The following is a 27,226-nucleotide window of genomic DNA, read 5'->3' on the forward strand; positions in this document are numbered from 1 at the left end:
CACAGACACACACACACACACACACACACACACACACACACACACACGTAAAGTAATACTCCAACACATGTTAGACATCATGAGTAGGGCCCTATGAATTCCGCGATAACGAAAACGCGGACGGAATCACGGAATCTGACAATAAAAACGGAATCTACTGATAATTATTATTATTATTTTTTTTTTTATTAAGCAGGAAAGTATTAAAAGTGACAAAGTTACAATTTAAAACGGGCCTGTCTTAGTAAAATAAATGATTTCCAGCAGCTTCCTGTTCTTCAGCACATATAACATGTAACAGGGACAAGGCACATCACACGTCACATTTACAATTTGCAGCGTAATGCAGCGTAATTCGGCATTATTTTGGTGAAATTCAGTTTCGAGGGAAAAGGTAAACAACACAGGTGACATTAACGTCACTGAATGTTTAGCAGTCACTCCCACAACAATGTTAAAGAAAATCCCCGGTCCACCACGCAAACAATAGGTCCCGCTCCTAACAAGAAGCCGAAGAAGAAGTTGAAGCGCCCGTAATTCGGTTCTAACCCCAAATTCAGAGCCGAACAATATCCAAAACACTTCTATCACTCAGGTGATCAGCTGTTTTGTAGAATATGTCAATATACTATCGATTGGAAACGCAAAGATATGTGCGATGACCACTTGAAGTCCAAAATCCATTTAAAAAACAACGAACGCCGTAGCCAGGGCACGCCCCTTCAAACAACAATTTGAGTTTATGAAAAAAGAGTTGATAAGCACTTTAATATTTATGTCATGTTGTTTTTATTTGAAGCACTAAAAACAGTGCAATGTTGTGATGTTTTAATAAATGTAGTCTTCTATCTGATTAAATTTTATTCGTTCGCACTTATTTGACACTCGTTCTGATGATTTTAATAGCTTTAAGTGTAAAAACGGAATTCATGAAAGTTAAAACGGAAAAAACGGAATTTGGAAAAAAATAAAACGGAATTTGGAAAAAAATAAAACAGATTTCATAGGGCCCTACATGAGGTCGAGCAAGTGACAGAAACAAATGCTAAATATAAGAAAGAGCGTCAGTGGCACGGTTTTAGTTTGCATGGAAATATTGTCACAGCACTGTACCAAAATGTAATTATTCACCATCTGGTCGATGTAGAAATGTTACACTGGTGGCCTCGATCCTTTGTAAAGCCTTTCCCCAAACAAATAAATGCCCGGAACAATCAGAGCCCAGGGGAGGGAGTTGCTGGGCGTAGAAATAGACGGAGCAATCAAAATAGTTTTTATCCTGAATCATCTGAATAATTATTAATTATTAGATCATTATTATTTTCTCAGAGGAGATTATGTTTCGCGCAACTTGGAACCGGATTCCGCAATAGTTAAGTGAAGACGAACATTATTCTTGACCCGCTCGAGATATTTGAAATAAATATTATGGTCACACCAAGGCCAGACCGATATTCATTGTAAAACGCAAACGTGACTATCTGGATGGACTCACAAGGTTGTAGGAGAGTCTCTTATTGCAAGAACTGTGAATGATGAATATTAATGCTCGGATCAGAAACTCAAGGTGTTGAAAGCATGTAATTTAAATCCTTTAAGTCCAGTTCTGGTCAAGCTTTCCCACCTTTCAAAAAAATTGTCACAGTCCAGAGAGTGAAATTGGCACGTGAAAATAGAGAACAGGACATTGCAATCTTTCCTCACCTTCTCTCTTTCTCTGTCACCTCCTTCCTTAGTTTCATCCTGTCCCCTGCATCCAGTTCTCAGAAGAAAAACAAAAATGTAATGCTCATAGCAGAGCTCAGATCTCAGAGGAACGATAAATTAACCAAAATAGGAGCATAATGCGCTGTGAGGGAAGAGGGAAGGGAGTAGAATAGGTGGGTATTCTCTCGGCATTCCGAATTAATTAATTCAAGAATGAATTCATTAATCGCCTACTCCCTCCGTCCTCTTTTCCCCTCTCATCGTCCCCCACACTGTCTGTCACTCTCCCTTCCCTTCGGACTTTGACTATATGTTTCTGGATGTGTCATCGCATACACAAACATGCTCCCATGTGGCCTGGCACATACATACACACAAACACACACGCATACACATACACACACACATACACATACACATACACACACACCGCCATGTCTCCCTATATTTAGCAGGGGCTGAGTGACACCCAGTTCTGGAGCTGGGCTTTGGCTGCCATGTGTTTCACTGCAGATAGGTGTTAATAGGATTCCTCACTCACACTGGACGAGCAACAGAGTCTGTCACACACACACACACACACACACACACACACACACACACACACACACACACACACACACACACACACACACACACACACACACACACACAAATACATCAACCCACACCCACTCACTGGCACACGCCTACAAAACACACAAATGAACACAAACACATACCAATGCAGAAACAGAAAATCACGAGAGAGAAAGAGGGAGAGGAAGAGAGAGAACTATGACTATGAAGACTATGAAGAAGCGACAGGTTCCCTGTACACAGAGAGAGAGACTCCCAGACATGGAGGGATGAACACGTGTAACAGCGCTGCATTTGCTCTGTGCTATCTGTTTGCAGAAACATGAAATATTGATGCTGTGGTTGACACAGAGCATCTCCGATGCAAGCCGGCGGTTTCCTCCATTGACCCGACACATTCTCAGAGAATACTAGTGCCCATAAATTATCGTTGCCCCCGTTCCCGATTGGTTGATGCACTGATGTCTCAGTAATTCTCTATTTATGTAAGAAGGAGGAATGCAGTCTTATATTTTCTGCATTTTCTGAGAGTTTCACTCTCTGGGCCCAGATTAATCAATATGACTTTGTACTTTGTTATTCCATCAGATACTTTTGCTTGACATGTAGTTAAGGAAATGTAGGAGAAGGTTTGCGGTGGTTCTAACTTCTAAATTCCTCTGTTTGTGTGCTTGTGTTTTTATGCGTGTGTGTGTTTGTGTGTGTGTGTGTGTGCTGTACGTAGAGAAATTGCATATGTCGGAAATCTGCTGACAATATGGATATCAGAAGGTTGATCTCAATCTCCGTCAGCCAAATTAATTCCAAGTCTCTTTTCCTGCTTTTCTTTTTCCTTCAAAAGTTAATGTTTTTTAGTTTTTTATGCATATTTGCTTATTGTTCCACTTTGTTGAGCTATGGTGTGTGTGCGTGAGTGTGTGCATGTACGTGTACGTGTGAGAGAGAGATAGAGAAAGGCAGAAATAGTGTGCACGCGTTGCATGAACATTCCTCACTCTAACTTTCTTTTGGGGTTTTGGGGGGGGGGGAAAACACAGAAACACAGAAACACGGAGTGACGGTGGCTCTTGCGTCTCCCCAACCAGAGGCCCGGCGATAGGGGCTGTCTGGCTGTCACGGCATGCAATCAGTCAGCACTTCCTGGTGTCCGTATCCACACCTCACTTCCTCCTGCTAATCTGGAGCTTCTAATAGCGTCATCCGTCATCATAAGTGGCTGCAGTCAGGGCCTCATCATCCACGATAACGATTAACTATAGCATCCTCTCTTTGCCCGACCCGGCTGGGATTAACGAACATGCGCTTCTCGCAAACAATTAAATGCTTATTACGCTTATTGCCGCTTGCAGACCGTGGAGGAGTTCGTCAAATGTTTGCGGTGTTGGTCGTTTTCTTTTTCCTTGGTGTGATTTCACCTTTCCTTTGATTGTGACATTGTTTTTTGCTCGCGGTTACGTATGGACAGGAGAAAGGCAGTTTTTATTTCATTACTTTCAGTGGATAAATTCTAAACGATTATTACTTTCCGCTTGAACTGTAATCTATAATACATTTTCTAGTGGTCGACCCTGCCGCACGCCACCTCGATGGCTTCACTGTGCTCCTCCGACACTGGAAAATAAATATATTGGAGTTGGAAGAAATGTAACAGTCCACCGTCATTCAATACTGGCATGTCAGAGTTCTTCTTGAGTGTGTGTGTGGCTGTTCTATTCTGTTTGCATTGATCGCCCAGTGCATTGATCGGTCCAATGCACCACAGGTGTGCTTCCCCACCTTAGCCCCAGAGGCTAATCAGTCTGACTCTTGGCCAGGTGAGGCTGCTTCAGCCACCAACAACTCAACACACGTTAATGAGGTGGGTGTGTCTAGGGGTTAGGGTGTTTGACTGCCAGCTGAAAGGTTCCTTGTGATTCAAAGCCCAATGTCTCCAGTCCATCCGTTTATTTAGAGAATTGCGCCCGGCCCTGCTTATATCCACAACTCACAGTAAGTCCCTCTGGATAGAAGAGTCTGCTAAATGCTGATGACTTGTTAGAGCTTGCCTAAATGAGGTAAACAGCATGTGCTTCAATTTTACTTAACAGTTGTGACCATGTTGTTACTGTAATGAGTTGTAATTATCCCGCTGCACTTATATAAGAAGCAGAGGGGTGATTGTCCATAAAATCTCTTCTTCTCCTCTCAGACATCTCAAGGCAACATGTTTTTTAATCCGATGAACACAACTCCAGGTGGAAAAACAAGTGTGACTAAGAGACTTACTATACACTTACACGTACTACTCTAGAATGTGAAATGTGTTGTGCACGTTCCACTAGCCTACCGTACGCAGGAATCGATTGCGGCAAGGTTACCAAACAAGGATGACACACTGCATCAGAAGTGTCTCTAGTGACGGCTGCCGCTGCCCAGCCATCCAGAAGACGCTGACAAATTGCCTTATATATTGTTTTTCCAGGGGGGGGGGCGCCGCCGCCGCCATTGTTGTGCTCATTAGTTATCATAACAGCCGCTTTGGAGCGTTGTGTTGACTAATGATCAGATAGAAGACACACCTGCTCCTTGACTCCTATTGATCAGTCAGCGCAGCCGTCAGGAGTCTGCTGTCCGCCGGGGATGATTGGACGATGCACAGCTTCCCTTTCTTCGTGTCTTAATTTGAGTAGGTTGGCTAAGGCAAGTCACTATCTTTTTTATCTTTCAGAATAATACATTTGGTTGAGTCTGTCTGAAGCCATGAGTCCATGGAATCAAGTGGGGATTTGCGAGGCAGTCAAGAAACGACTGCTTCATTGCTAATAATAATTATGTAGTCACTCAGCAGATGTTTTTTTCCAAATCGATTTAACGCTGAATTTGTAGCGGCCATCTCACTAAGCAGCCAATCAGAGCTGGCCATTTTGCTGATGCCTTCAGGTGCACTGAGGACATAAGAGATCAAACCCGGTACATTCCGTCGTGACTCAAACTCGCCGAGCCAAGGAGAGAAGCAGTTGCGGCGCAACAGGACTTTTAAATGTCAGGCGGTAACAGAGTTCATTATCCAATAACCATCCCCACAGGGGGCCTCAGTCAGAGAGGAGCCTATTGTTGTCTATCTGTATCCCAAACGACCGGATCGCCCCAGCACATCCATTCCTCTGCTTTAGTTTTTAACTTGCAAATCTCTCCATGCGGATTAAAGTTATTGTTCATGAAATAACCCAAAACATAAACCATGGGTTTTGTTTTCTCATCAATAAAATCAACTGGAAAAGGCTTAAAGTGTTAAAAAACGTTAGCAAATATAATTGCACTGTTGTGTAAGAGCAGCATTCAGTTCGATTGACAGTTGGAGGGGAGTTGCCTGTAGTCCAACCAGCACAGCTTGCCTTTAAAACCCTGTAAGAGCCTCCCAGTGCCGTAGCGGCACAGTCAACCTGTGACAGGTTGTTGACGATTATTATTCACTGGCCCAGAAATGTTAATCAGCTTGTTTCCACGGACGGAAAAATATGCATCTCTGCAAGCATTTCTAAATGATGAGACGTTTACTCGTGTCGTTTGAGTTGGGGGGGGGGGGGGGGGGTTTCGGGGCGTGGCAGTGGCGTCTCCGGTAATGAATGCGTTGTCTGGAGGGGCCCGGCAGGGCACTCTGCTGAATATTAGAACGTTTTGGATTGGCTGTCACCATGTCTTATTGATGTGGAGGAGGATGATGCTGCTAGGGTGGATGCACGACTGCACGCAGAGACTTGCCGCGGATTATATCAGGTGAAGGGAAACACACACACACACACACACACACACACACACACACACACACACACACACACACACAGAAATTTACAAAGACACAAACGCACGCACACACATACACATTTATGCACACATTTACATTTACACAGTTACAAACACATTTAAACAATAACAGTAACAAAATTGAACACACATGAAGAAAAGTACACACTGCTCACACACACTGACACACCACACACGACACAGAGAGTCATTGTCATGCACACTGGCACTAGCCTTATTTTTAACAGGCTGAAAGAGGGCTGTAATGGGTGTCTAATTGGCAGCTGCACACGGGGGACTGCACGCTTTCTCTACTGGCAGATATGCTCCCGGTGTGCTGCTGTCTGTGTTTGTGTATGTGATGTGTGTGCCTGCCTGCCTGCCAGCATGCGCGTGTGTGCAGGTGTCTCCCAGTATGACACCCTTGGGTGCCTGTGTTTTCTGCTCTCCTACCCATCCTTATGTTCCTCATTTCTGCACTTATGTTTGTTTACGTCCTCCTCTCCTCATCATCTTTGTCTCCTGCGGTGGACTATTTTGTGAGTTTTCGTGTTTTTTCGGTTCGCTTTTATAGATCGGTAGGAGCGGCGTTGCTCATGGGGAGCCGCCATCTTCCGTCCTGCGGTTTGCATTCACTTGCTTGTCTTGTTTTTTGGGTGTACTTCTTTTTATTGGTGTTCTTTGGGGCTTAAGGCCCTTTTAAGTGAACCGTAAACGCCTCATTTACCGCAAGGTGGTTAGTTTTATTTATGTGTCTCCGGCTCTTTCTCGGTTTCGATCCCGAGTGGAGAGACTAGCGAGCCGTTCAAGCGGTGAGGTTTTCACCTATCGTGAGGTCACACACCGCTCACCACACACCCTGCTCTGAGGGACAGCCCAGGAAAAACACACAATTCAATAATAGCCGTAGATGTGGAAACTGTTATGAGTGAAATTCGATGTTCATGAGACTGAAAGTGAAATCATTTAATTAAAAATAATGCAAGCTAATTTGAATTGCCTTTTTAAGGCTGTGAACAATAATTCATACGTTTTTAATTTCCGCAGTATGAACCGCGACAAAGCTGTGCGTTTGTCTTTTCATCTCCCGACTAAATGTGTGCGTGTGTGTGTGTCTGTGTGCTTGCGGTAGTTTTGCCTGTGTGCAAATATTTGAATTAAAACTAAAATAGAAGCAAATGGAAGCAGTGACTGAAGGGAAATTGCTGTAGCAAGAGGAAGTGCACAAGAAGATGTGAAGAAGACCTGTAGGGAGAGATGGAGAGAGAGAGAGAGGAGCTGTAGGGAGAAGAAAGATCAAAGGAAATACAGCTGAGAGATGGAGGAGAGTGGGGGGGGGGGGGTGATAAGAGAAACCATGTGTCACATATTCAGCCCAGGAAAAATTCCTTTTGCCCCTCTTTCCGTCCGTCTCCGGGTTTGTCTGACCGACGTCTGCCTTTTCCATCCAGTTTGAAAAATGGCTTCCTGGCGTTCTGTCCTTATGAAGCGAGCCTGCTTGTCTCTGTCTGCCCTACATATGTCAGTCTGCGTTGCATACTCTGTATCGCTGTGTATTTGTATTGCCTGACTGGCTGTATGGCTGCCAGTCTCTGCTTTCCTCCACAGTGAATACTATTGGAATCACATATATTTTTGTTTCTCTTCCCTCCTTGGAAAATAAATACTTGGGCCACAGGAGGGAGAACGGGACATTCGGGGAATAAAGAGATTACATTGTTTTACAATAATGCGACCATGAGTACTAACTTGTTTAATAAAAAGCAACTACAACTAAAAGCAGGATTAGTGGGGCTCGAAAGTACATTTTACTGGACAGATTTACCACATGAACAGCCCAAAACATTCCTCATCCTACATGCAAATACCTATCCAGATAATGGTGCACATTGGAATATATTTAAGGTGTTGCAAGACGAGCAGCAGAAAGCGCACAAATTAACCAAACTATTGAGAAAGCGCCCTAACCCTGTCTTATTTGCTCGTTCCTTTCTGTTGCCATGGAACCAACTCGGAATCCGCCTGCTCTGAATATTTAAAGCGAAATTATAACCCAATAATAATTGCAGGGTTGTTTCTCTGTCAATCAAAGCATGGGGCTTCTCTCGCTATGCTTTAGTTTTTCTTGCGGTGAAGGAAGTATGGAGCTAAGTACTGGCCTCCGAAGGCCTATGGCAGGAAGGTGTCTGTCTCGCTTTCAAGCATGCCTTCACTTAGCAACACATTGCTCCAGCAGCAGCAGCAGCAGCAGTGGCAGCCACCAGAGTTGTGAGACGTCTGCCTGGATTTTACCCCCGGAGCACAAGGGACGGCTGGGGCTAGTGTTCATGTAGACTAGCGTCTCAGGGAAAATATTCTCCTCCATTTCAGGAAGACAGCAAGAACGAACGAAAGGGAGAGGGAAAGGGACAGGGAAAGATATTAAGCAATGGATTGATAAAAAGGGAGATGGAAAGAAAAATATCGAATTTTTGACAGGGCAGATATAAAGTTAGACGGACGGAGAGACAGGTAGTTAGATAGACAGTGAGATAGATGGATAGATAGACAGGTATACATACAGCGAATACATAGATTGACATCTAATGAATAAATCTCTCGGGCAAAGAAGAGAGCTGAATCTTGGCAATATTTCGACATGACACACGCATACACATCTCACACAAACCCTCAGATTTGCCCAAACAGTGTGCACAATCACACACGCGCACACACATGGAAAACCTAAAACCTTGGTCTCTGCCAGCTCCAGGCTGTTTACATTCAGACAGCAGCTTCCCTAATGAACTGAAGATCCAGCAGTCTGGACACTGTCAGTTCGCTGTGTGTGTGTGTGTGTGTGTTTGGGCCTGTGTGCGCGTCCTGTGTGTGTACGCCTGTGTGTGTTTGTGTGTGTGCTTGTGTGAATGATATTGGATCGCTGCCGTACAACTTCGTTCTAAATGTTCCAATTACTAAGGCAGCAATCTCCCCCGGGTCTCCGATAGAGTCCATCGCAGAGAGGGAGGCAGACAGAGAGAGGGAGTGGGATAGAGAGCCAGACAAACAGACAATGACAAAAACACAAAGTAAAGGATAATGGATGGTTAAGTTGACAGTTCTCCCCGGTAATGGCCCTTCTCAAAAGTTTATATTATATTACATTTTTATAACTTATTTTTAAGAAACAAAAAAACTTTGTACGATAAGCTTGTATAGAATACATGGTGGAAATTCCACTTTAATATACTTTACGAAAATAGTAAGAATGTATGGTTTTGGTGTCCATAATATATATACATATATATATATATAAATATATACAAAAATGATCAATATAACATGGTAGAACATGATTAAAACGCTGAAAAGTGAATGTTTGTTGAACCTATTGGCTGAGCTTAGCAAACGCCTATCACGTTACTGGCTAATCAGCCGCAGTCAGATCAGCTCATTATTTTCAACTTGGCTGTGTACCTGCAGCACACAACAACAACACATTTTAAAACATCCCAGTCAAAGCTACATATACTGCCATCATGAAGGTGTAGGTTTGATTTGTGCACAGAAAAATATGTATTCTTTCCGTGTTGCTTGTGTGGTTGTGTGCTGAATGACAGAGAAGGCGACCAGAGAGGTAGAAGCCGGAAGAATAAATCATGGGGTGGGCTTTCAAGAGGGGTAGAGAAAGAGAGATGTCACACACACGCACACACACACACACACACTCCAAGATTGTCTGTGTCTGCCAGCTTCAGTTAGATTTCCATTTACCATTCAATTTTGTAGTTCTGACAGGAGGTATGGGGCCTTTTACTGAGACACACAAATACAGGCAGAAGCACACTTGTGTGTGCGCCACACACACACACACACACACACACACACACACACACACACACACACACACACACACACACACACACACACACACACACACACACACACACACACACACACACACACACACACACATCATCATAATCACACACAGTAATTTTCAAGTGCTGCCATTATGGAAGTCCTGCTGGCTGATTGTCATAGTCACTGAAAAGATATTATGCCAATGTCCTGTTTTTTGATTGCTCTTATGCAAGGTTTCACATAAGCATTTGAACTTAGATTCTATGGAAAATGAATATAAAGGTAGGATTACACACCATTAAGTGAAAAAGTGTCCCATTTCTGCTCTTACACATCTGGAGTTGGTACCATGGATGGTGAGCCCAGAAAAGAAAAAAAAACTGCTTATTCAAGTGATTGCATCAGCAGCAGTGACAAATTTCTCACTTCTTCCTTTTAAAAAAAAAAAAATTCCCACGCCATTTATTTTATTCAACACAAAGGATCATGGGTAACACTGGAAGTATTTCAGAGCGTGCCCCCACACCCGACAAAGCCTTTCGTGGTTCTCTTTTCAAGTCAATCTGAATCCACGCTCAGGGCTTTTGTGTGTTGGTTGCTCTCTACGATTAGATGATTCAATGATTAAAAAAAATGACAACATAAAGAAACCCATGCCATGTCTCTCCCTGTCTCTCTCGCTCTCTTCAACCATCTTTAAGTCGGCCCATCCATTTATTCATCTCTCCAACCGTCCATGGATCTTCCTTTTGTCTCTGCTATGATTCTTCTTCAGGTAAACAGAACACCATTTCCATTCAAGCATCACACAAACACAGACACACACAAACACGTACACACACCGAGGGGCAAAACGTTTTCAGCATCCCCGACGATCAGACCAAGTGTTTTTCGAGCGGCGAGAGAATGTAGAGCCCTACGTGACACACAAACCGCAGCGAGGGAACAGAACAGTGTGAGTGTCTGTGCAGACACTGAGCCCGTAAAGAGCTCTGTGGTGAGCTGTGTTGACCTCACCCCCACGGCCCCACATAATGGGTCTGAAAACACTGCAGTGGGAAACCCAGAACGATGCCTGCTAAATGACTTTTGTCATTTTTTCGCTTTTTCTCCTGTGCTTCTTTGTTCTTCCAAACATCACAGAACAAATTGGATGCATGAAGCGACAGGGGCGATACTTAAAACAGGCAATTACCATGATGTTCACACACCAAAAAACACCCATGTATTTTATTCCATCTACTGCATAATAGTTCTTGTCCTTTTTGTTATAAAACAGTGTGGCGTTATAGAGCTGTCATGACACACAATGCACACGGCCTACACTTCACAATTATGTGCACTAAAGATGCAGTAACATGCTAAGTGCACCCACAGCTGTGTGTGGGTGTGCGCGTGTGCGTGCGTGTTTCTCTTCATTTCCCACCCCCAGCTTCCATTTGCTTGGCTTTCAGCACTCTCCCCTCCATCTCTCATCTCATTACTTCCTCTCCTTCCCCCTCCCTCTCTCTGCTCTTTATTTTCCTCTTTAGAAACTTTTATAAAGTTGATCTCTCATCCACCTGACATTTGTCTCCTCTCATTGTTCGCTCCCCCCTCCCCAGCGCCCCCCTATTATAACCTTTTATTCACTCATTTTACAATATTTTCTTCCAACTTTGTTTTCTTTGTCCTATCTTTTTTCTCTCTCTCACTCTCACTCTCTCTCTCTCTCACTCTCTCTTTCACTCTCTCTCCTTCCCCACCCAAAAACCTCTGGCCTCCCACCTCGTTCTACCAGGGACTCGACGCTCGCCTCATTAGCTCCCCTCTCTCTCTCTCTCTCTCTCTCTCTCTCTCTCTCTCTCTCTCTCTCTCTCTCTCTCTCTCTCTCTCTCTCTCTCTCTCTCCCTCTTTCTCTCATTCATGCCCCTTTTAAGTTCTATAAGAGGGGGCCCCTCCAATTTAACAGAAAGAGACGCAGTGACATTTAGCGCTGCGTGTGTGTATATTCTCTGCTTGGTACACACGTTTAATTAGGCAAGGGGTGGCGGTGGGCGTCTGGGGTGGGGGGGAGCTTTGGCGTGGGACGAGACAAACCTTTGAGCTGGTTGGAAGGGAGGGGGAGATGACTAGAGTGGTGATTTACCAAATGTTTCACGGTGGGCGAACCGTGCAAGGCTGGACTTTGAGAGATAAGTCGAGAGAGATGTGGGATACACAAGAATACTGTGGCCGCCATCAGACACAAGAAATTAAAGCGAGGAATGAACAGTTAAAGTGGAGATGTGGTAATAATCGTGCCAAGACGAATATGACATTTTCCGCGTGTAATTATGTTATCTTTTGAATTGGCCTTGGGTTTGGCTATGCCCTAGTCTTCCTATGGCCTGAGGTAAACTAATGGCACTTTCGAATAGACACAACATCAAACATATTCATAAAAACTATAATACCTTGCCCCAATAGTCCTCTGGGCTTTATTCCTACTCACCACTTGCCTGTAGTGTACTAAATTAAATCGAATTAGTAATGTAAACTATCAAATCCCTACTTTTTCTAATTAGTGTAATTGGCTTGTAGGGGACAGTAAATGAAGAAATTGATTATATTGTTGATTTTTTGTTTGCAATTGAAACTATTTGCATTTGACTTAAACCTTAGAAGCAGGCGGGAAATGAGAGACCCCACTTCCACAGAGCGCTCGTATTTATCTGCATCGTTTGCTCACGCTAATGCTAAGGTGAACAGATTTTGGAAAATAAAAGAATAGGACATGCTTTTGGTTTACAATGGTGCTATGGTGGTCTAGTGCTGAAGATTTGGCCTCATGGATTAATATGATGTGTTTATAGCTTTGGCCAAACAGACATAAAAAGTACAAGCTAATCGAATAGGTAATCTTTCTATTTTGTATAGGTTATTGTTTATGATAGGTAGGGCCTGCTTATGGTATAAAGTGGACAGATAGACCCAATAGTAGTGAGGTTGCATCATAATTGTTAATTGTTAACAATTGTTAATAATGTTGATTTTATTTTTTAAACACTGCACTGTAAGGTGACCTTGAGTGCTATGAAAGGCACCCTCAAATAAAATGTATTATTATTATTATTATTATTATTATTATAATATATCAGATATTATGATGATACAGGACTAAACGAGAAATCAAATATCATCTCAAGCATGGTCAAACCTTTGCCATCTCAGAATCTATTCATAATTTTTTTTAATCCATTTTTTTGTACTCTGTGACCTTTCTCTGACCACGTCCAAACGGGGACAGGCCCCTAAAAACAGTGATTTCTCTCCGAAATGGGAGCCATCCCTGGACACAGGGAACGTCTAGTCACCCTTGCTAATGCTAAACTTGCTTGTTGATTGGATGAGGTATCGAAGACCTGATATTAAGGGTTTCAGCAAACATCTAGCCCCATGGGCGCATCATTACCTCATCAGTAGGCAACGTGGATGTCCCGCTGTCAATAGAGCTTTAAGACCACAATATCATCCCTCAATTTATGAAATTGGCAAAAGCCGCTCTGTAGCTTGCCAACCATCTCCACACCTTTTAAAGATGTTGGGTGGTTAGAGCTTGTTTATTCATGTTTTTCATGAAGCAATCTCTTGTGATATGTCAGACAGGCAACATGTGTTCTCATTATCCAGTGTTTTATCTTGCATATTAAAGCATCCCTTTCCCTTTGTTAAATCCTCTCTCCTGGTTTGAATAACAGATGAGGGTTAATTGCTAAGAAACTACTAAGGCCTTGGCACTGAAGGATTTAGTTTAGCTTTTTATGATCTTTTCGTTTGCCTTAATAAAACTATGAATGCAAACACATACATGGTTACATTTTTGGAGATAAACGTCTGCTTAACAGATGTGGTGTGGCAGCCTGGTTATGTTTTACTGTCTCACAGATGACGTACATCAAAGATATTCCAAATAGTCTTGTCAGTATTATTGTCCTCGGTCTTATCCTATGAGCATATTAGTTCTTACTACGTTTACTTGTTGCTGCAGAAGTAATAAGAGCTGGCGAAATCAAATAAATCTGGGAAAATATGATTTTTAAAGTTAAAAGTATTTCTTCTTGTAGTAGTAGTAGTAACAGTAATATTAGTAGTAGAAGGAGAGGTAATATAAAATAAATATTAAATACGATAATGGAGTAAATAGTGTTTAATCTAGTGGAAATAGTAGTAGAAGGAGAGATAATATTAACTAAATATTGTTATATGGTATCGGGCTAAATCTTTCTTATTCTTCACTGTCTACCACTCTTGAGTCCCAGTGCACCCAAAGGGCCATCCAAAACTTCCTTCTGCCGCGTAGCTTCCTAGCGTACCGCTTCCCCCTCTGTGGAAATGAATGGAGGCCATTAGCCTTAAGAACCAGGGCAAGGCTGTGGCCCTTAAACGATCCAGTGCACCTTCCCGCCTGGTACAACCTAGCCCGGGATCCCCCCCCACGCACACAGGGGGTCTCTGCGGACGTTGGAACATCTCCATTTACATTTCCTGACAACGTTATTGAGTCTTTTGGAAACCTACAGCGTTTTATTTTGCGCGGCGCAGTGTCGTGTGGCTGTGTTTGGTGTCATCGTCGGGTGTTTATTTACTCGTTCAGTGACACTTGAGATGCAAGGCATCAGGTTTAAGATCGGCTCATGAATGAAACATTGTTGATCCCGGAGGATTCGTGGTGGGGTTGGGGGATCAGTAACAATGCTGACTTGGGCTTGAATGTCACTCGTTAACGAAAAACACATTCATGCATATTCACATAAACACACGCACGTACACACACACACACACACACACACACACACACACACACACACACACACACACACACACACACACACACACACACACACACATGCACACAAACACGGGCAGAACATCAAACTCACTCGTCTTAACAATTGATCATAACGATTTCATTATTATAATAATGATTTAATAGCTGTCGCCTGAGGGTATTTTTGGTGCCTCGTGATATGTCGGTTTCAAACTGATCTTGCACATCTGTCACACACACACACACACACACACACACACACACACACACACACACACACACACACACACACACACACACACACACACACACACACACACACACACATAATTATCTTCTCGGGTTGCGTAATGTGGTGGGAGGGGGGTCTTGCGATGAAAGATGTTGAGCCCTCTGGGATTAGTTGACACATTTTCAAAAACGCTTTTCAGTCTTTTACTTTTAAAAATGGAACAGGTCTTTAACTTTTAACCCTCACAATTTACCAACTATTGATCCAATTAAAATGAATACACATATTTCTGTTATTATGGTGAATGATGAAGATATATTGTATCAACCACCATATTTATTAATAAACTGTGTATAACTGTTAATTATGTTAATTATTACTGTTAACTGGCATACCACCCTCTCTCCGTTTCAAACTCTCTCTTTCTCCCTTTCTCTCCCACTCTTCCTTTCTCCCTCACCGGCTCCCTCTTTCCCTGTCTTATTCTCTCCCTCTTTCCCTTTATCCAGGTCATAAATCATTGAACACAGTGGTCAACGTTGGGCAGAGATTATGTCCATGCAAAGTAAGTAGGCCTAACTGCTGACTGCATCCCCACAACATTATAGTTATACCAGCAATAGCAACAATAACAGCACTGGGGGATGTGATCCCAATTAGCAATATGGATACTTAAAGTGAAGTGCTGTTGTACTCAGTGGTACATTTAAACAATTATCCACCAGAAACTCTTCTGCTTACTGCAGATGCTTGCCGAGACAAGACAAATCAATGTGACAGTAAGAATCCCAGGAAGGCACGTTCCTTGTGCGGATGACAACAAAAACGATTTTATGCAGTAACGGGCGTGGCATAAATAATTCCTGCATCCACATAAAAACCCACCAGATGAAGATGATTGATTTTTATTTCATGGCACATAATATGAGACAATGATACATTTGATACATACATTTATCTGAAAGAGATGCTACTGAACATGGGGGGCGGATTGGGGGGGGCTGGGTCAGTCGCTGAATGCCTTAACATTAAACACTATTGTTGTTGACAAAACAAGCTGACCGACAACAGAGCCTCCACTGTCGCCACGGGGCGTGGTAGGATAGTAGTGAGTACATTGTTTGGCTCCCGGTTGAAATGTAGTGGGTTCAATTTCCCATTTCTGGAACCTAACCTGCAGGAAGTCCGTGAACAAGTGGCTCCTTAAAGGATGATACCGGTCTGGGCTAAATTAAACACTACTATAATTAGTAGGAAGTACTTTGTTGTGCCTAATCTGCATAAGAGCATGTAGCAAGGATTTGCCTAACTAAAGTTAACTAAAGCTAAAGTAAACAATAGCTCAATATTCTTCATGATAAGAGATGAGATTGTGTTCTTATCATTGTACTAGGATTCACTGTTTTTTCTGTCCACAAACTTTCATAAACTCTTTGCTTACGCCACAGGCATTGATTCCAATAGAGGAGGCAGAATAGGTCAAACCAAGCAATTTTACCTAATTGGATTAGTAACTCAGTTTTAAATTAAACAAGGAGGGACAGTGACGTAGCCTACATTTAATCATCCGAACCGGAATTGTCCTTTGGATTCGATGGGTACGATTAGATTAAACTTAATTGTCATTGCAGTGTACTGAGACAATGAAATGCAGTTGACCATCCAACCAGAAGTGCAGAAAAGCAGTAAGAGTATGAGTATATACATAGGCTATGCATATTGTAATATATAAATAATTAATATACAGTATATTGCATATGCAGTATGAACCGTAATAGCGGTGTTGACTAATACATTTCTGATATTATAGAGTAGAAAATGATGAACTATGAACATGAGCAACAACAGCAGTAGGCTAGTACAAGTAATGCCTTGGAGAAGGATGTTATATACCGAATAAGGTTTGAGGTATGAGGGGAATAATACGTTGAAGACACTTGAATGACCTGTACGGTACCTGTATTCACTGGAGGTCTCTTTGGATTAAAGCATCTTTGTGAGGAGGTAACAGAGAAATTAAATGACAGTTAAATTACAGTTTTCAAGGCGCCGATAGTTATGGTGTGTGTGTGTGTGTGTGTGTGTGTGTGTGTGTGTGTGTGTGTGTGTGTGTGTGTGTGTGTGTGTGTGTGTGTGTGTGTGTGTGTGTGTGTGTGTGTGTGTGTGTGTGTGTGTGTGTGTGTGTGTGTGTGTCAGTGAACGAGGCAGACAGCGTGGTGAAGGTGGCTGAGTGGCAGCAGACATACTACGCCCATGACTCCGGCATCCAATCAGGGGCCACGACACTGCGGGACGACGAGAGCAGCACAGAGTACAGCCTGAACAAGAAGTACGCGGGTAGCGCTAGCACCGCCGCCGCCGGGGTTAGCGCTGGGAGAGGCGGGAACGGGGACGCCGCCGAGGGTGACGCAGACAGCCCCACCGGTGAGGAGACCTCCGGGATCACGTGTTTGTTTTGTTGGTGTTCATCACTGTGGAAGTTTTGTTGGTAGGGGATGGGGGGAAGAAAAAGTGGATTTGTGTGAGAATCGATACTTGTACCGTCAGGTTGACCCCAAAAACGTTTTATGTGAACCCCAAACGTCAATGTTAGTGGAAGCAAACTAACGGCGCCGTCCTCCAGAGGGCGCTATAGTGTATTCGCCGATAGTCGACTGCATCAATTATGTTATGTGCTGTTTGGCCACATTCATTAGAAAAACAATGGCTGACCCAAATGGCGTTAAACCAGACAAAATCATACATAAAAAACGTGATATAGTATTGCTTTTATGTTTAAAGAATCACAATACATTTCTTATTGCCACTTAAATAATTCAGTAAAATTGTATCGTAAGGTCCCTGCTGTGTCCTGTCACTATTAGTCGGTGAGTGTCTGGTCTTTTTTATCCTTGTTTAGCTGTCAGATTCTCATTATGTTCCTGTTTAGATGTATCCGTCCATCTCCCTCTCTCTACCGCTCTGTCCCTGTCGCCTCTATCCATCTTCAGACTCTAAAGCCCTGGCTTGAACTTCACCACTCTTATTTCTGTCTCTCTGTCACCACCTCTCCTCCATAACTCTCTCTCTCCCTTGCTCTGTGTCCCTCACTCTCCCTTCAACTCTCGCTCTCTCACTCTCTTCCCTCTCTTCAGCTCTTTATCTTCCGGGATTTTAGTAGACAACTCACTCGGTCACTGTCTCAATCACTCAATCACTGTCTTCTCCAATTAGTCACTCATTCCATCACTCACTCACTCACTCACTCACTCACTCACTCACTCACTCACTCACTCACTGAATCAGTGACTCAATCAGTGTCTTATCCTCTCACTTGCTCACTGTTTCATTCACTTGCTGTCGCACTCACTCAATCGCACACTCTGATCTCATATTCACTCAATTTATACTTCGATACAATGTATATTTATATACCACACTACCATACTTAAAGTAAACATATGAACAATACATTACCTGAAAGAACGTTTCACACTATCTACAACCCTGGTTGATAAAAGCACAATTTTATTTTCCTCTCAAAGGATCCCCAAGTGAAAGAAAGATATAATGTTCTGTCATCATCCTTTTCAAAGGCAGGTGGGTATTTATATTTAGTATTATATTGTATTAAGTAGGAGCATTCATCCAGTGTAAGAATATACCGGTTGCTGTCTGCACATTTATCTCCTGCTGTTATTATTATTATTATTATTATTATTTTGTACTTTCAAAGCAACCCTTAGAAAACATCATATGCAACACCCGACTATGCTAATGATCACTATAAATAGCTGCCTTTTATAGCAAACTCCAGGAGGAACGGTACAAAGTTACAGTAGCACATCATTACACACCGGTAGAACCAGGAAGGCCATATTCATGAAGCGAGCATGGAGGCAACGTAGCGATGGTGCAGCTAAACCCTGGGATTCTCCTCGCTCTCGCAACACCGGATTAATTGTTGGCCCCTTTGTATGTTGGCTCGGCTAAACTACCTCACCAACAGTAGGGAAAACATTGAGGCTTTACCACAAACTGATGAAATATAACCTAGTCTGGAGTCAGACATGGGTGTGTTTCATGCCTGAAACATACATAATTTAGTGACTTTTACACAGTGTACACCAGACATGGGGGACTCGAGTCACTTGACTTGACTCGAGTCAGACTCGAGTCGCAAATTTGAGGACTTGAGACTTGCTTGACTAACACTGATAAAAGACTCGACTTGACTTTGACTTGGTCTTCATGACTTGAGACTTGACTTAGACTTGAGACAGATGACTCGAAATGACTTTTCTAAAGTTAGATTATAGGGTGGATACGTGATTTGCGATACGCCAGCAGATTTTGAAAAGACGCAACTCAAATGGTCCTACCCCCTCTCCTTCAACGCTGACTCTGACTCCACCCATTCCAAGTACATGGACGCGCAATCACACAAGAGCGCGAACACAGATGCGCGAAAGTGGGCCAGGGCAGGCTAGCTAGGTTGGAGTTTAGGGTTGTATTCTAGCGCTAGGTCCAAATGTGGATTAGCAAGTAAACTAGCTCCAGTAGCTACCGCAGGATAACAACAAACCGAAGTTTGCTCTGGCACGAGCTTTGAGTACGTGCACGTGCACGAAGAGGTCACGCGCGGGGGGAGGGGGAGTGCAGTACAACCGTTTGATTGACATACTTACTGTCCAATGCCACTCGGTGTTTCTGAAAATCATTGGCTGGAGTTTTTCGAGCCCTGCCCGTTCCACAGATGATTAACTTGTTTAATTTTCATGGCAGTAGGCTACTTCTAACTCAGTGGTTTTAAGTGTCTTTTTGTTCAAGGTGGAGGTACGAGTTATAGCAGTCCCTGCATCAAGTGCACCTCTTGAACGTGTGTTCAGCCATGGTGGGGTGATAATGTGACCGCATCATTCAGAACAAAGCGACAAAGTACTGTCAAATATTTTTTTTTGCAAATGCAATGCATTGTAAGTCGATGTATGTTGCGAGGCAGCAAGATTGCTACCAGCTTTCAGGCTTGTGTATTACTATTTCCCCTTCCTACAGTATGTGTATGTGATATTACTTTTGAAATATTATTTTTTTCATGGCTGATGCCATGTGTTGCAAATAATATTCTACAACATGTAGGGAGATTGAGTGATTGACTTGAACTGTTGTCGTATACAGCTACCTAGAGGTTCTATTTGATTCTGTTCATAGGTTGGAGGTAATGATCATAAAAAACTTTTTCAAACTATGTACATAATGGTTTTGGAATGTTTTGAATAGTGTGAGTTATTGTTATTGTTAAGACATTGTTATTGTTCATGTTGAAATAAAACTCAACTTATGAACCACTCTCTTTACAGATTTTTAAATGTGGAAACTGGGTTAGATCATCAGATTTTTGAATGACTTGACTTGTGACTTGCTTGACCTGAGCAATGACTTGACTTGTGACTTGCTTGATTCTCACCACAGTGACTTGGGACTTGCTTGAGACTTGAAGGTTATGACTTGAGACTTGCTTGTGACTTGCACTTGAATGACTTACCCCCACCTCTGGTGTACACTGTAGAATGTGGAATGTAGAGCAAAGAATCTTGTTTTCTACAAGACCGATTTCTCACCAGTCGACTTTCTTATGTCATGAATAGGTCTGGCTTTAACTGGATAGAATGCTAAGCAGGAACCCCAGGTCATTCATCCTATATTTAATCTCTCTCGACCTTATAGAGCATAACTAAAAGGCTGCCATTCAATGAGGAACGAGAGCGGTGAACATTAGCTCTTTGAACCTATTAAGCAGAAGGGATTTCCGGCCCCTTCTCTCTCTCTATACATCTCTCTCTCTCTCTCCCTTTCTCCCTTTCTCCCTTTCTTTGTGGCAGAATTGCACCCCTCTGCTTAAGAATTGCCACATATAGAGTCAAAGCAAAGGATACATCAATGCCACACGTCTCATTGGCTCAGAAGCATGTGCCATTACGGGACAGGAAGAACTTTACGGCCCGCGGGAATGTTTCATGCTGCTGTCAGATCTTTAATGGTGTAAGTGCAAAAACACTGTTTTGGAGAATAGTTACGAGGCACAACAGAGTCCCTGCTTTTAACCATTAGGAGGGGCATGCACATGTTTTTTGCAGTTTGAACAACAAAAGGGAACTGTTGTCTTGGTACAATAGGGAGGAGTGACGGGACCCAAAGCCAACCACTATGAATCTTAAGAGCCAAGAGGGAGCAGGCGTGGATTTTGTCTACCGATCGTTTTGTTGCAGTGCATATATTTTTCTATCCTAACTATGGATGTTTACTATGAATCAGCCAACTGTGACCATGGTTTGCTCCCTGATATTTACAGCATGGAGGCATCCCTTTGCAAGATGCCCTCCCCCACTACATGCTCCCGAATGACCTATGAGTTACATTATACAGTTAGTTATAGATATCAGCCTGCCCTTTAGACTCTTCAGAGCAGAGACCTCTCCCGTGTGAAACCTTGAACCATCTCGGGCCAAAAAACAAGCCAGAAGCCAGCAGATGAGATGTCACTCATTGATGTCTTGTAGCTTTCTGGTCATTTTGTATAACACAAAATACATGACATTGTGTTGAAACTACAATCGATGCTTTATAGAAAGGGTTATGCAAACAAATACGCATTCAAACAAGCCCAATGCATGGTTCCAAGCGTAAACGGCTCCTCCATTGCTGACCAAACTTTTGGTTCATCTCTCATTAAGTTGAGAAAAACTTGACTGAGAATTCTATTTCGGAGGTGGTGAAGCAATGACTGTATTGCTAGATATCAAAACATAGGTTGTTAAATCAATCAAGAGGAACTTAATTAGGTCATTTAAGATAACGCCTTTGCGTTAATTAGCTAATGATTTGTGCAGAACAGCACTGATAAGAAAAGCCAACGTCCGAGCTTTCTAAAGATTTCCTTTATGTTGAACTTACAGTTTTTTCCTATCGTTTTAGGCAATTTACCTAAACCATGTTCACATTCCCTAAACACTTCACACAGTGAGCATACCAGTAGACCATGTGAACCAAACTGTGGTTACTTGCCCCTATGCTAAGATACAAATGCTGGCAATGACGCCTTCTTCCAAATTTCATGGATACCTGCCCCAGTCAATGTTCACTACCGGCAAAACGCTGTGGAACTACAGCATATTTTACCAATGTTTAGATACTCTGTTCAAAACAGTGAACTTTCTGTTCAAAACCTAACAGTAATTTAGATCACTGTAGATGGAAAGATGCTGCATTTGGACAGACAAATGAAGTTACATGTTTGAATAAGAAAAAATATTTAGTTTATAGTTTATTTATTTTATTTTACAGTAATTTAGATTTTTTTCCCCCTGTGCACCATAGTTCTTGGTGAATTGGCATGGAATTACTTTTTTTACGTAAAAGCAACACTACATACAATGATCTGTACAAAACACAGAGGATAAGTTTTGCAATGCAAAACACCTGGTGGTCATTTCAGCTAAAGACCTACTCAGCTAAAGACCTACTCAGGTGTTTTACATGTAATTTGTGCCTCGTTGAAAAAGGGCCTTCTTTGGCATTTGCTTTGGACTTCTTTACGTAGTTGGTATAGGAAAATGGATGCAGCAAGAGCAAGAGGCAGAGGAAGAGGCAGAGGAAGAGGCCAAATGCGGAGGATAGGTGGGATTAGCCCAATTCTGCGCCACTGTTGGGCTACTGTAATATACAGTATGTGCAGGTTTTGTGCATTGCATTTTTTGTTAGAACACATTTTTTGACTTTGTAATGTATTTTCTGTTTTGTGTAACACTTGCACTGTGACAAAATCTCCAAAAAGTTAAGCACAGTGAAAAAGACGGTTGTGTTTGTGATTTGTTTCTGGATCATATATTACGTACTTACTGTATGTAATTTGCATTACAAAAACTGAAAATTGTTATTCTCAGTTTCTCATAAAACACTTACAGTATTTACTGTATTTACAATTACAGTACATTTACCACACTCAATTGTGACATCATTTGTGGGAGGTAAACCGACATATGAACACTGTCAGCAGATACTTGGCTTGGATTGTCATACTGTAATATTACAAACTTTATTACTGTAGTCCAAAGAAGTGTTTGTCTGTGTTTTTTCTCTTTTTTTCAATGCAACACTACAGGAAATCTATGCCAAACTGGAGGACACAGCAACATAGTGTTCTGAGAGGAAACATGTGCAGCATTGTTTGTGGTGTGGTTGTTGTAGTGCATTTTGCACCAAAGGTTAACAGATATGCAGAGGTGTGTGTCTCTAAAGCCCACTGTGTTAAGTGATAGGGAAAAGTGACCATAGTATGGGTACATGACCGAAAACGATAGGAAAAAAATGTAATCAGAAAACACATAACTAAGGCAACCCGAATGAAAGATTTTTTTTTGCCTTGAGGTGCCTCCATTTACCTTTAGCGAGCAAAAGCCAAAACAACATTTCATTGTTTACAGAAAGAATTGTCGGCGCACAAGGGATGAATGATTCAGGTGTTTTTGTGGTTAGTTATTTAACTCAAGCTAAAAATTGCAATGCATTCTGGTTAACGAAGGAAGGTGAGGGTATGCTTGATTGCAACTCAAGGGACATCACAAACTGATGTTTCATGTGTTTTTCTCTTCTTGATGATATCAATGCTCTTGATATGATAAGTACACCGGTGGCAATGGATATCTTCTCTGAAGGACAATAACATCTCATCTAATCTGATCAGAAATGCAACTAAAATGCCACTGTCCCATGAGTCCAAATGGACATTGTAAAACACCATAGTGACCATAGACAAGTTAGTCGCACTAAATATCACAGACTGCTTGAAGATATAATTAAGACACCCAGAGAGGAGACTACGTCTGGTCCGTGAGGATGTCCCTTAGATAGATGAAATTATTTTGTTTGGCCCGTGACCCCAGCTTCTCATATTGATGTGCATCTCCTTCCCTACCCCGTCAACACATGACCGTAATATCAATGTCACAGTGAAGGAGTTTGCGGTCATCTGCTCATGGTGATGAATGATGAGGCCGTCGTTCACATCTAATGGACTGTACCCTTCAACATTTTAGAATAGAAACACACCTTCAAATACCTCCTTTTAAGTCGTTAAATCTCCCTTCGAACCCCATATGTATGTCAGGCTTCAAGGCTGACCTTGTGTCGGCGTGAGGCTTTAAAGGGGTCCCGTAGCTTTTAGACACGTGCAATCAACTCTCCATATACCACATACATATTCACAGTGGTCTCCTGGCACAACATCGACGAGAAATTACAAAATGTCACAGTGATCATTTTCAAAGTAACAAGGATAGTAAAAAACTAGGCAATTAACAGGGAACTGGGTTAGATGAATGGCCAAAAATGACGACGTTATCTTTTCTCTTTAATACGCCTCATCAAGAGACATTAAAGAGCTGAAATCAATTAAAGGAATCGGGAGGAAATAATCGTTTAAGCTTTGCTCATTAATTTGGTGATTCGCATGGCTAATTAAATATAGGGATTGACTGATTGATGGCGGTGTGTTTTGCCTTTATTATTTGGTTATTCGTTCTCCATAAATCCCACCACAGACTCATGTTCCACTAAAGTAGTTTACGCCATTCCCAGACCTGCCACGCATGGTCGCACAAACGACATCCTCACCACACACACGGCAACCCCGTGACCGATAATTCACCTCACTTATTGTTGTTTATATTCAAAGACCCGAGGCTTTTTATGTGTGTGTGTGTGTGTGTGTGTGTGTGTGTGTGTGTGTGTGTGTGTGTGTGTGTGTGTTTGTGTGTGTGTGTGTGTGTGTGTGTGTGTGTGTGTGTGTGTGTGTGTGTGTGTGTGTGTGTGTGTGTGTGTGTGTGTGTGTGTGTGTGTGTGTGTGTGTGTGTGTGTTTGTGTATGTCTGTGTATGTTTAAAGTCCCTGACAAACACCAAAGAACAGCTCACACATCCACACTGCCGCTCCCATTTATCCTCTTCAACTTCTTCCAGACGTCAGTGTTTGCACGGCAGCGACTCTGAGAGAACACGCGCTGTCACTGTCATTGCTCTTATCTCTAATCTTTCTCTCTCCCCCCTCTCTCTCTCTCCGATCCTCCAGACCTCGACCTCCAGTACTCCCTGACCAGGGCCCAGCGCGTCCGAGCCGCCATGTTCCCAGAGACGCTGGTAGAAGGGGAGGCGGCCATGCCCGTCCAATCGGACCCGGCGCAGCAGAGCAACGTGCAGCGGTTGGCCGAGCCCTCCCAGCTGCTGAAGACGGCCATCGTGCACCTGATCAACTACCAGGACGATGCGGAGCTGGCCACCAGGGCAGTGCCAGAGCTCACCAAGCTGCTGTCGGATGACGACCCGGTGAGCCGGCCGGCACTGGCTCTCTCTCTTGCCCGCTCTCTCGCTGTCGCCCTCCGGACGCATACACAGACACGCTCTCGCTTTCTGAAATACACACACACATAAAGAATCACACTCTCTTTAACTCTCCATCTCACACACACACGCACGTGCACACACTCTTGCTCCCTATCTCCCTCTATAGGTTTAATCACCAAACAAGATGACCCATCACCCATTTGTCTCCAATCACAGCAGATTACACAACTACACAACAGTCACCCCTCCCCAGTCAGTTCTCATTATTATCATCAGCATCTATGTGAATGTGCTGTTTGTCTCTGTGTCTTTGTCTGTTTGTGTGTGTGTGTGCGTGTGTGCGTGTGTGCGTGTGTGCGCGGCCACCAAAGGTGGTGGTCAACAAGGCGGCCATGATCGTGAACCAGCTGACCCGGAAGGAGGCCAGCCGCCGGGTGCTGGTGCAGTCGCCCGCCATGATCGCGGCGGTGGTGCGCGCCATGACGTCGGCGGCCGACATCGAGACGGCCCGCTGCGCCGCATCCGTCCTCCACAGCCTCTCCCACCAGAGGGAGGGCCTGGTCGCCATCTTCAAGTCTGGGGGGGTGCCGGCCCTGGTCCGGATGCTGAGGTACGGCCGCCCCAGGGGTCTGAATCGGAAAGGGACCTACGTACATTGCCACTTTCTGTTGACCAGTACGATATGGATGGCAATTCTGTAAAAATTGGGTTGTTCTGGTATTCAATTTAGTTTATTTTATGAAAGGGGATGCATCAAAACCGAACCAAACATAGAGAGAGAGAGAGAGAGAGAGAGTCTCACCAAGTCAAATTGATGTTTTAACTCTAAGATTACATTGACATTTATGTTTTTTACCCGAAAATTATTATTTTGTCAACCTGTCGATTGTGGAACCAAAGAATCCTGATGAGGGCGTATTTGGAATCCACAATGGTTCATCTTAACGCGCCAATGCTTCTCAGGGTGCTTTGATAACAATGTCTACACAGCTTATTTGGTCTGCAGGCAGCTTAGTTTTTCAAACAATTACTTGAAACTTGACAGATTCCGAAATAAGGGAGCTCCTCTCAGACTGCGAGTTTAGTTGGGGGGGGGGGGGGGGACTGGCGTCCATAAGTGTTGCATTACGAATGTCTGCCGGACTGTTCCTTGGCATGTCTACTTTGCTTGCGTGTGTGAAAGGGCCCAAGACAGAAAGTGTTCCAGAACGCTGCTGCCTTGTGTGAATAGTGAAAATCATGAGCAGTGCCGGGAACTATGTGTGAAAGAGGCTATAGACGGATAGGAAGGAAATGGGTTGCTAAATGGAGGAGTGGGTGCCAGGAGGGGATGGATTGATGGATGATAGATGGATGATTCGTGGTTGGGTCAGCGGGTCAGTGGATGGATAGATGCATAGATGGATAGATGATAGATGGTTTTAATGGAGGAGTGGGGCCGGTGGCTAGGCATACTTAGTGAATCCCAGGAGAATCAGGAAGGAAAGAAGAAAGAGAGAGAGCCAGAGAGAGAAAGAGAGACAGAGAGAGAGCCAGAGAGAGAGAGACATACAGAAAGAGAGTTGTAGCGAGAGACAGAGAGAGGAATTAGAATTCAGTTCAAGTGAGGAGTTTAAAAAACAAAAGCAGTGTGACTGAGTGAGAGAGTGAGAGAGGTTGATACCGGGTGAACGAGGATCGGAACCCGGGCACGGGTGAGAAGGCATCTCTGAGGGATAAACAACAGAAAGACAGGGGGAAGCAGACAGACAGACGGATAGGTGAACCTAGAATTGAGACTTTCACAGCAGGAATTGTGTTGTGTTTCTCACTCTAGCAGCTATTGGCATGGGAAATGCATCAGTCAGCTGAATGGCATAACAACAGAACCTGCTAAATCCCCTGGCAATCCCTAACTATGGGAGGCTTTGGATAGATA

General features: G+C 43.2%; 1 protein-coding gene across 3 annotated transcripts in view; it reads left to right on the top strand.

Annotated features, from left to right (window-relative positions):
• Nucleotides 1-27,226, top strand: part of jupb (junction plakoglobin b) — an 82,140-nt gene that overhangs the window by 18,283 nt on the left and 36,631 nt on the right. The window contains exons 1-5 of one of the 3 annotated variants that reach the window (XM_030345983.1): nucleotides 10,202-10,687; nucleotides 15,443-15,498; nucleotides 17,130-17,357; nucleotides 25,037-25,290; nucleotides 25,680-25,918. In XM_030345983.1, coding sequence (XP_030201843.1) covers nucleotides 15,486-15,498; nucleotides 17,130-17,357; nucleotides 25,037-25,290; nucleotides 25,680-25,918 — 734 coding nt within the window. In that variant the 5' untranslated portion in view covers nucleotides 10,202-10,687; nucleotides 15,443-15,485. Of the gene's footprint in view, nucleotides 1-10,201; nucleotides 10,688-15,442; nucleotides 15,499-17,129; nucleotides 17,358-25,036; nucleotides 25,291-25,679; nucleotides 25,919-27,226 lie in introns of those variants that run through there. The other 2 variants (XM_030345973.1, XM_030345992.1) reach the window with 2 other exon arrangements.

This window comes from Gadus morhua, chromosome 2 (assembly GCF_902167405.1).
Source record: "Gadus morhua chromosome 2, gadMor3.0, whole genome shotgun sequence".
Taxonomy (NCBI): Eukaryota; Metazoa; Chordata; class Actinopteri; order Gadiformes; family Gadidae; genus Gadus; species Gadus morhua.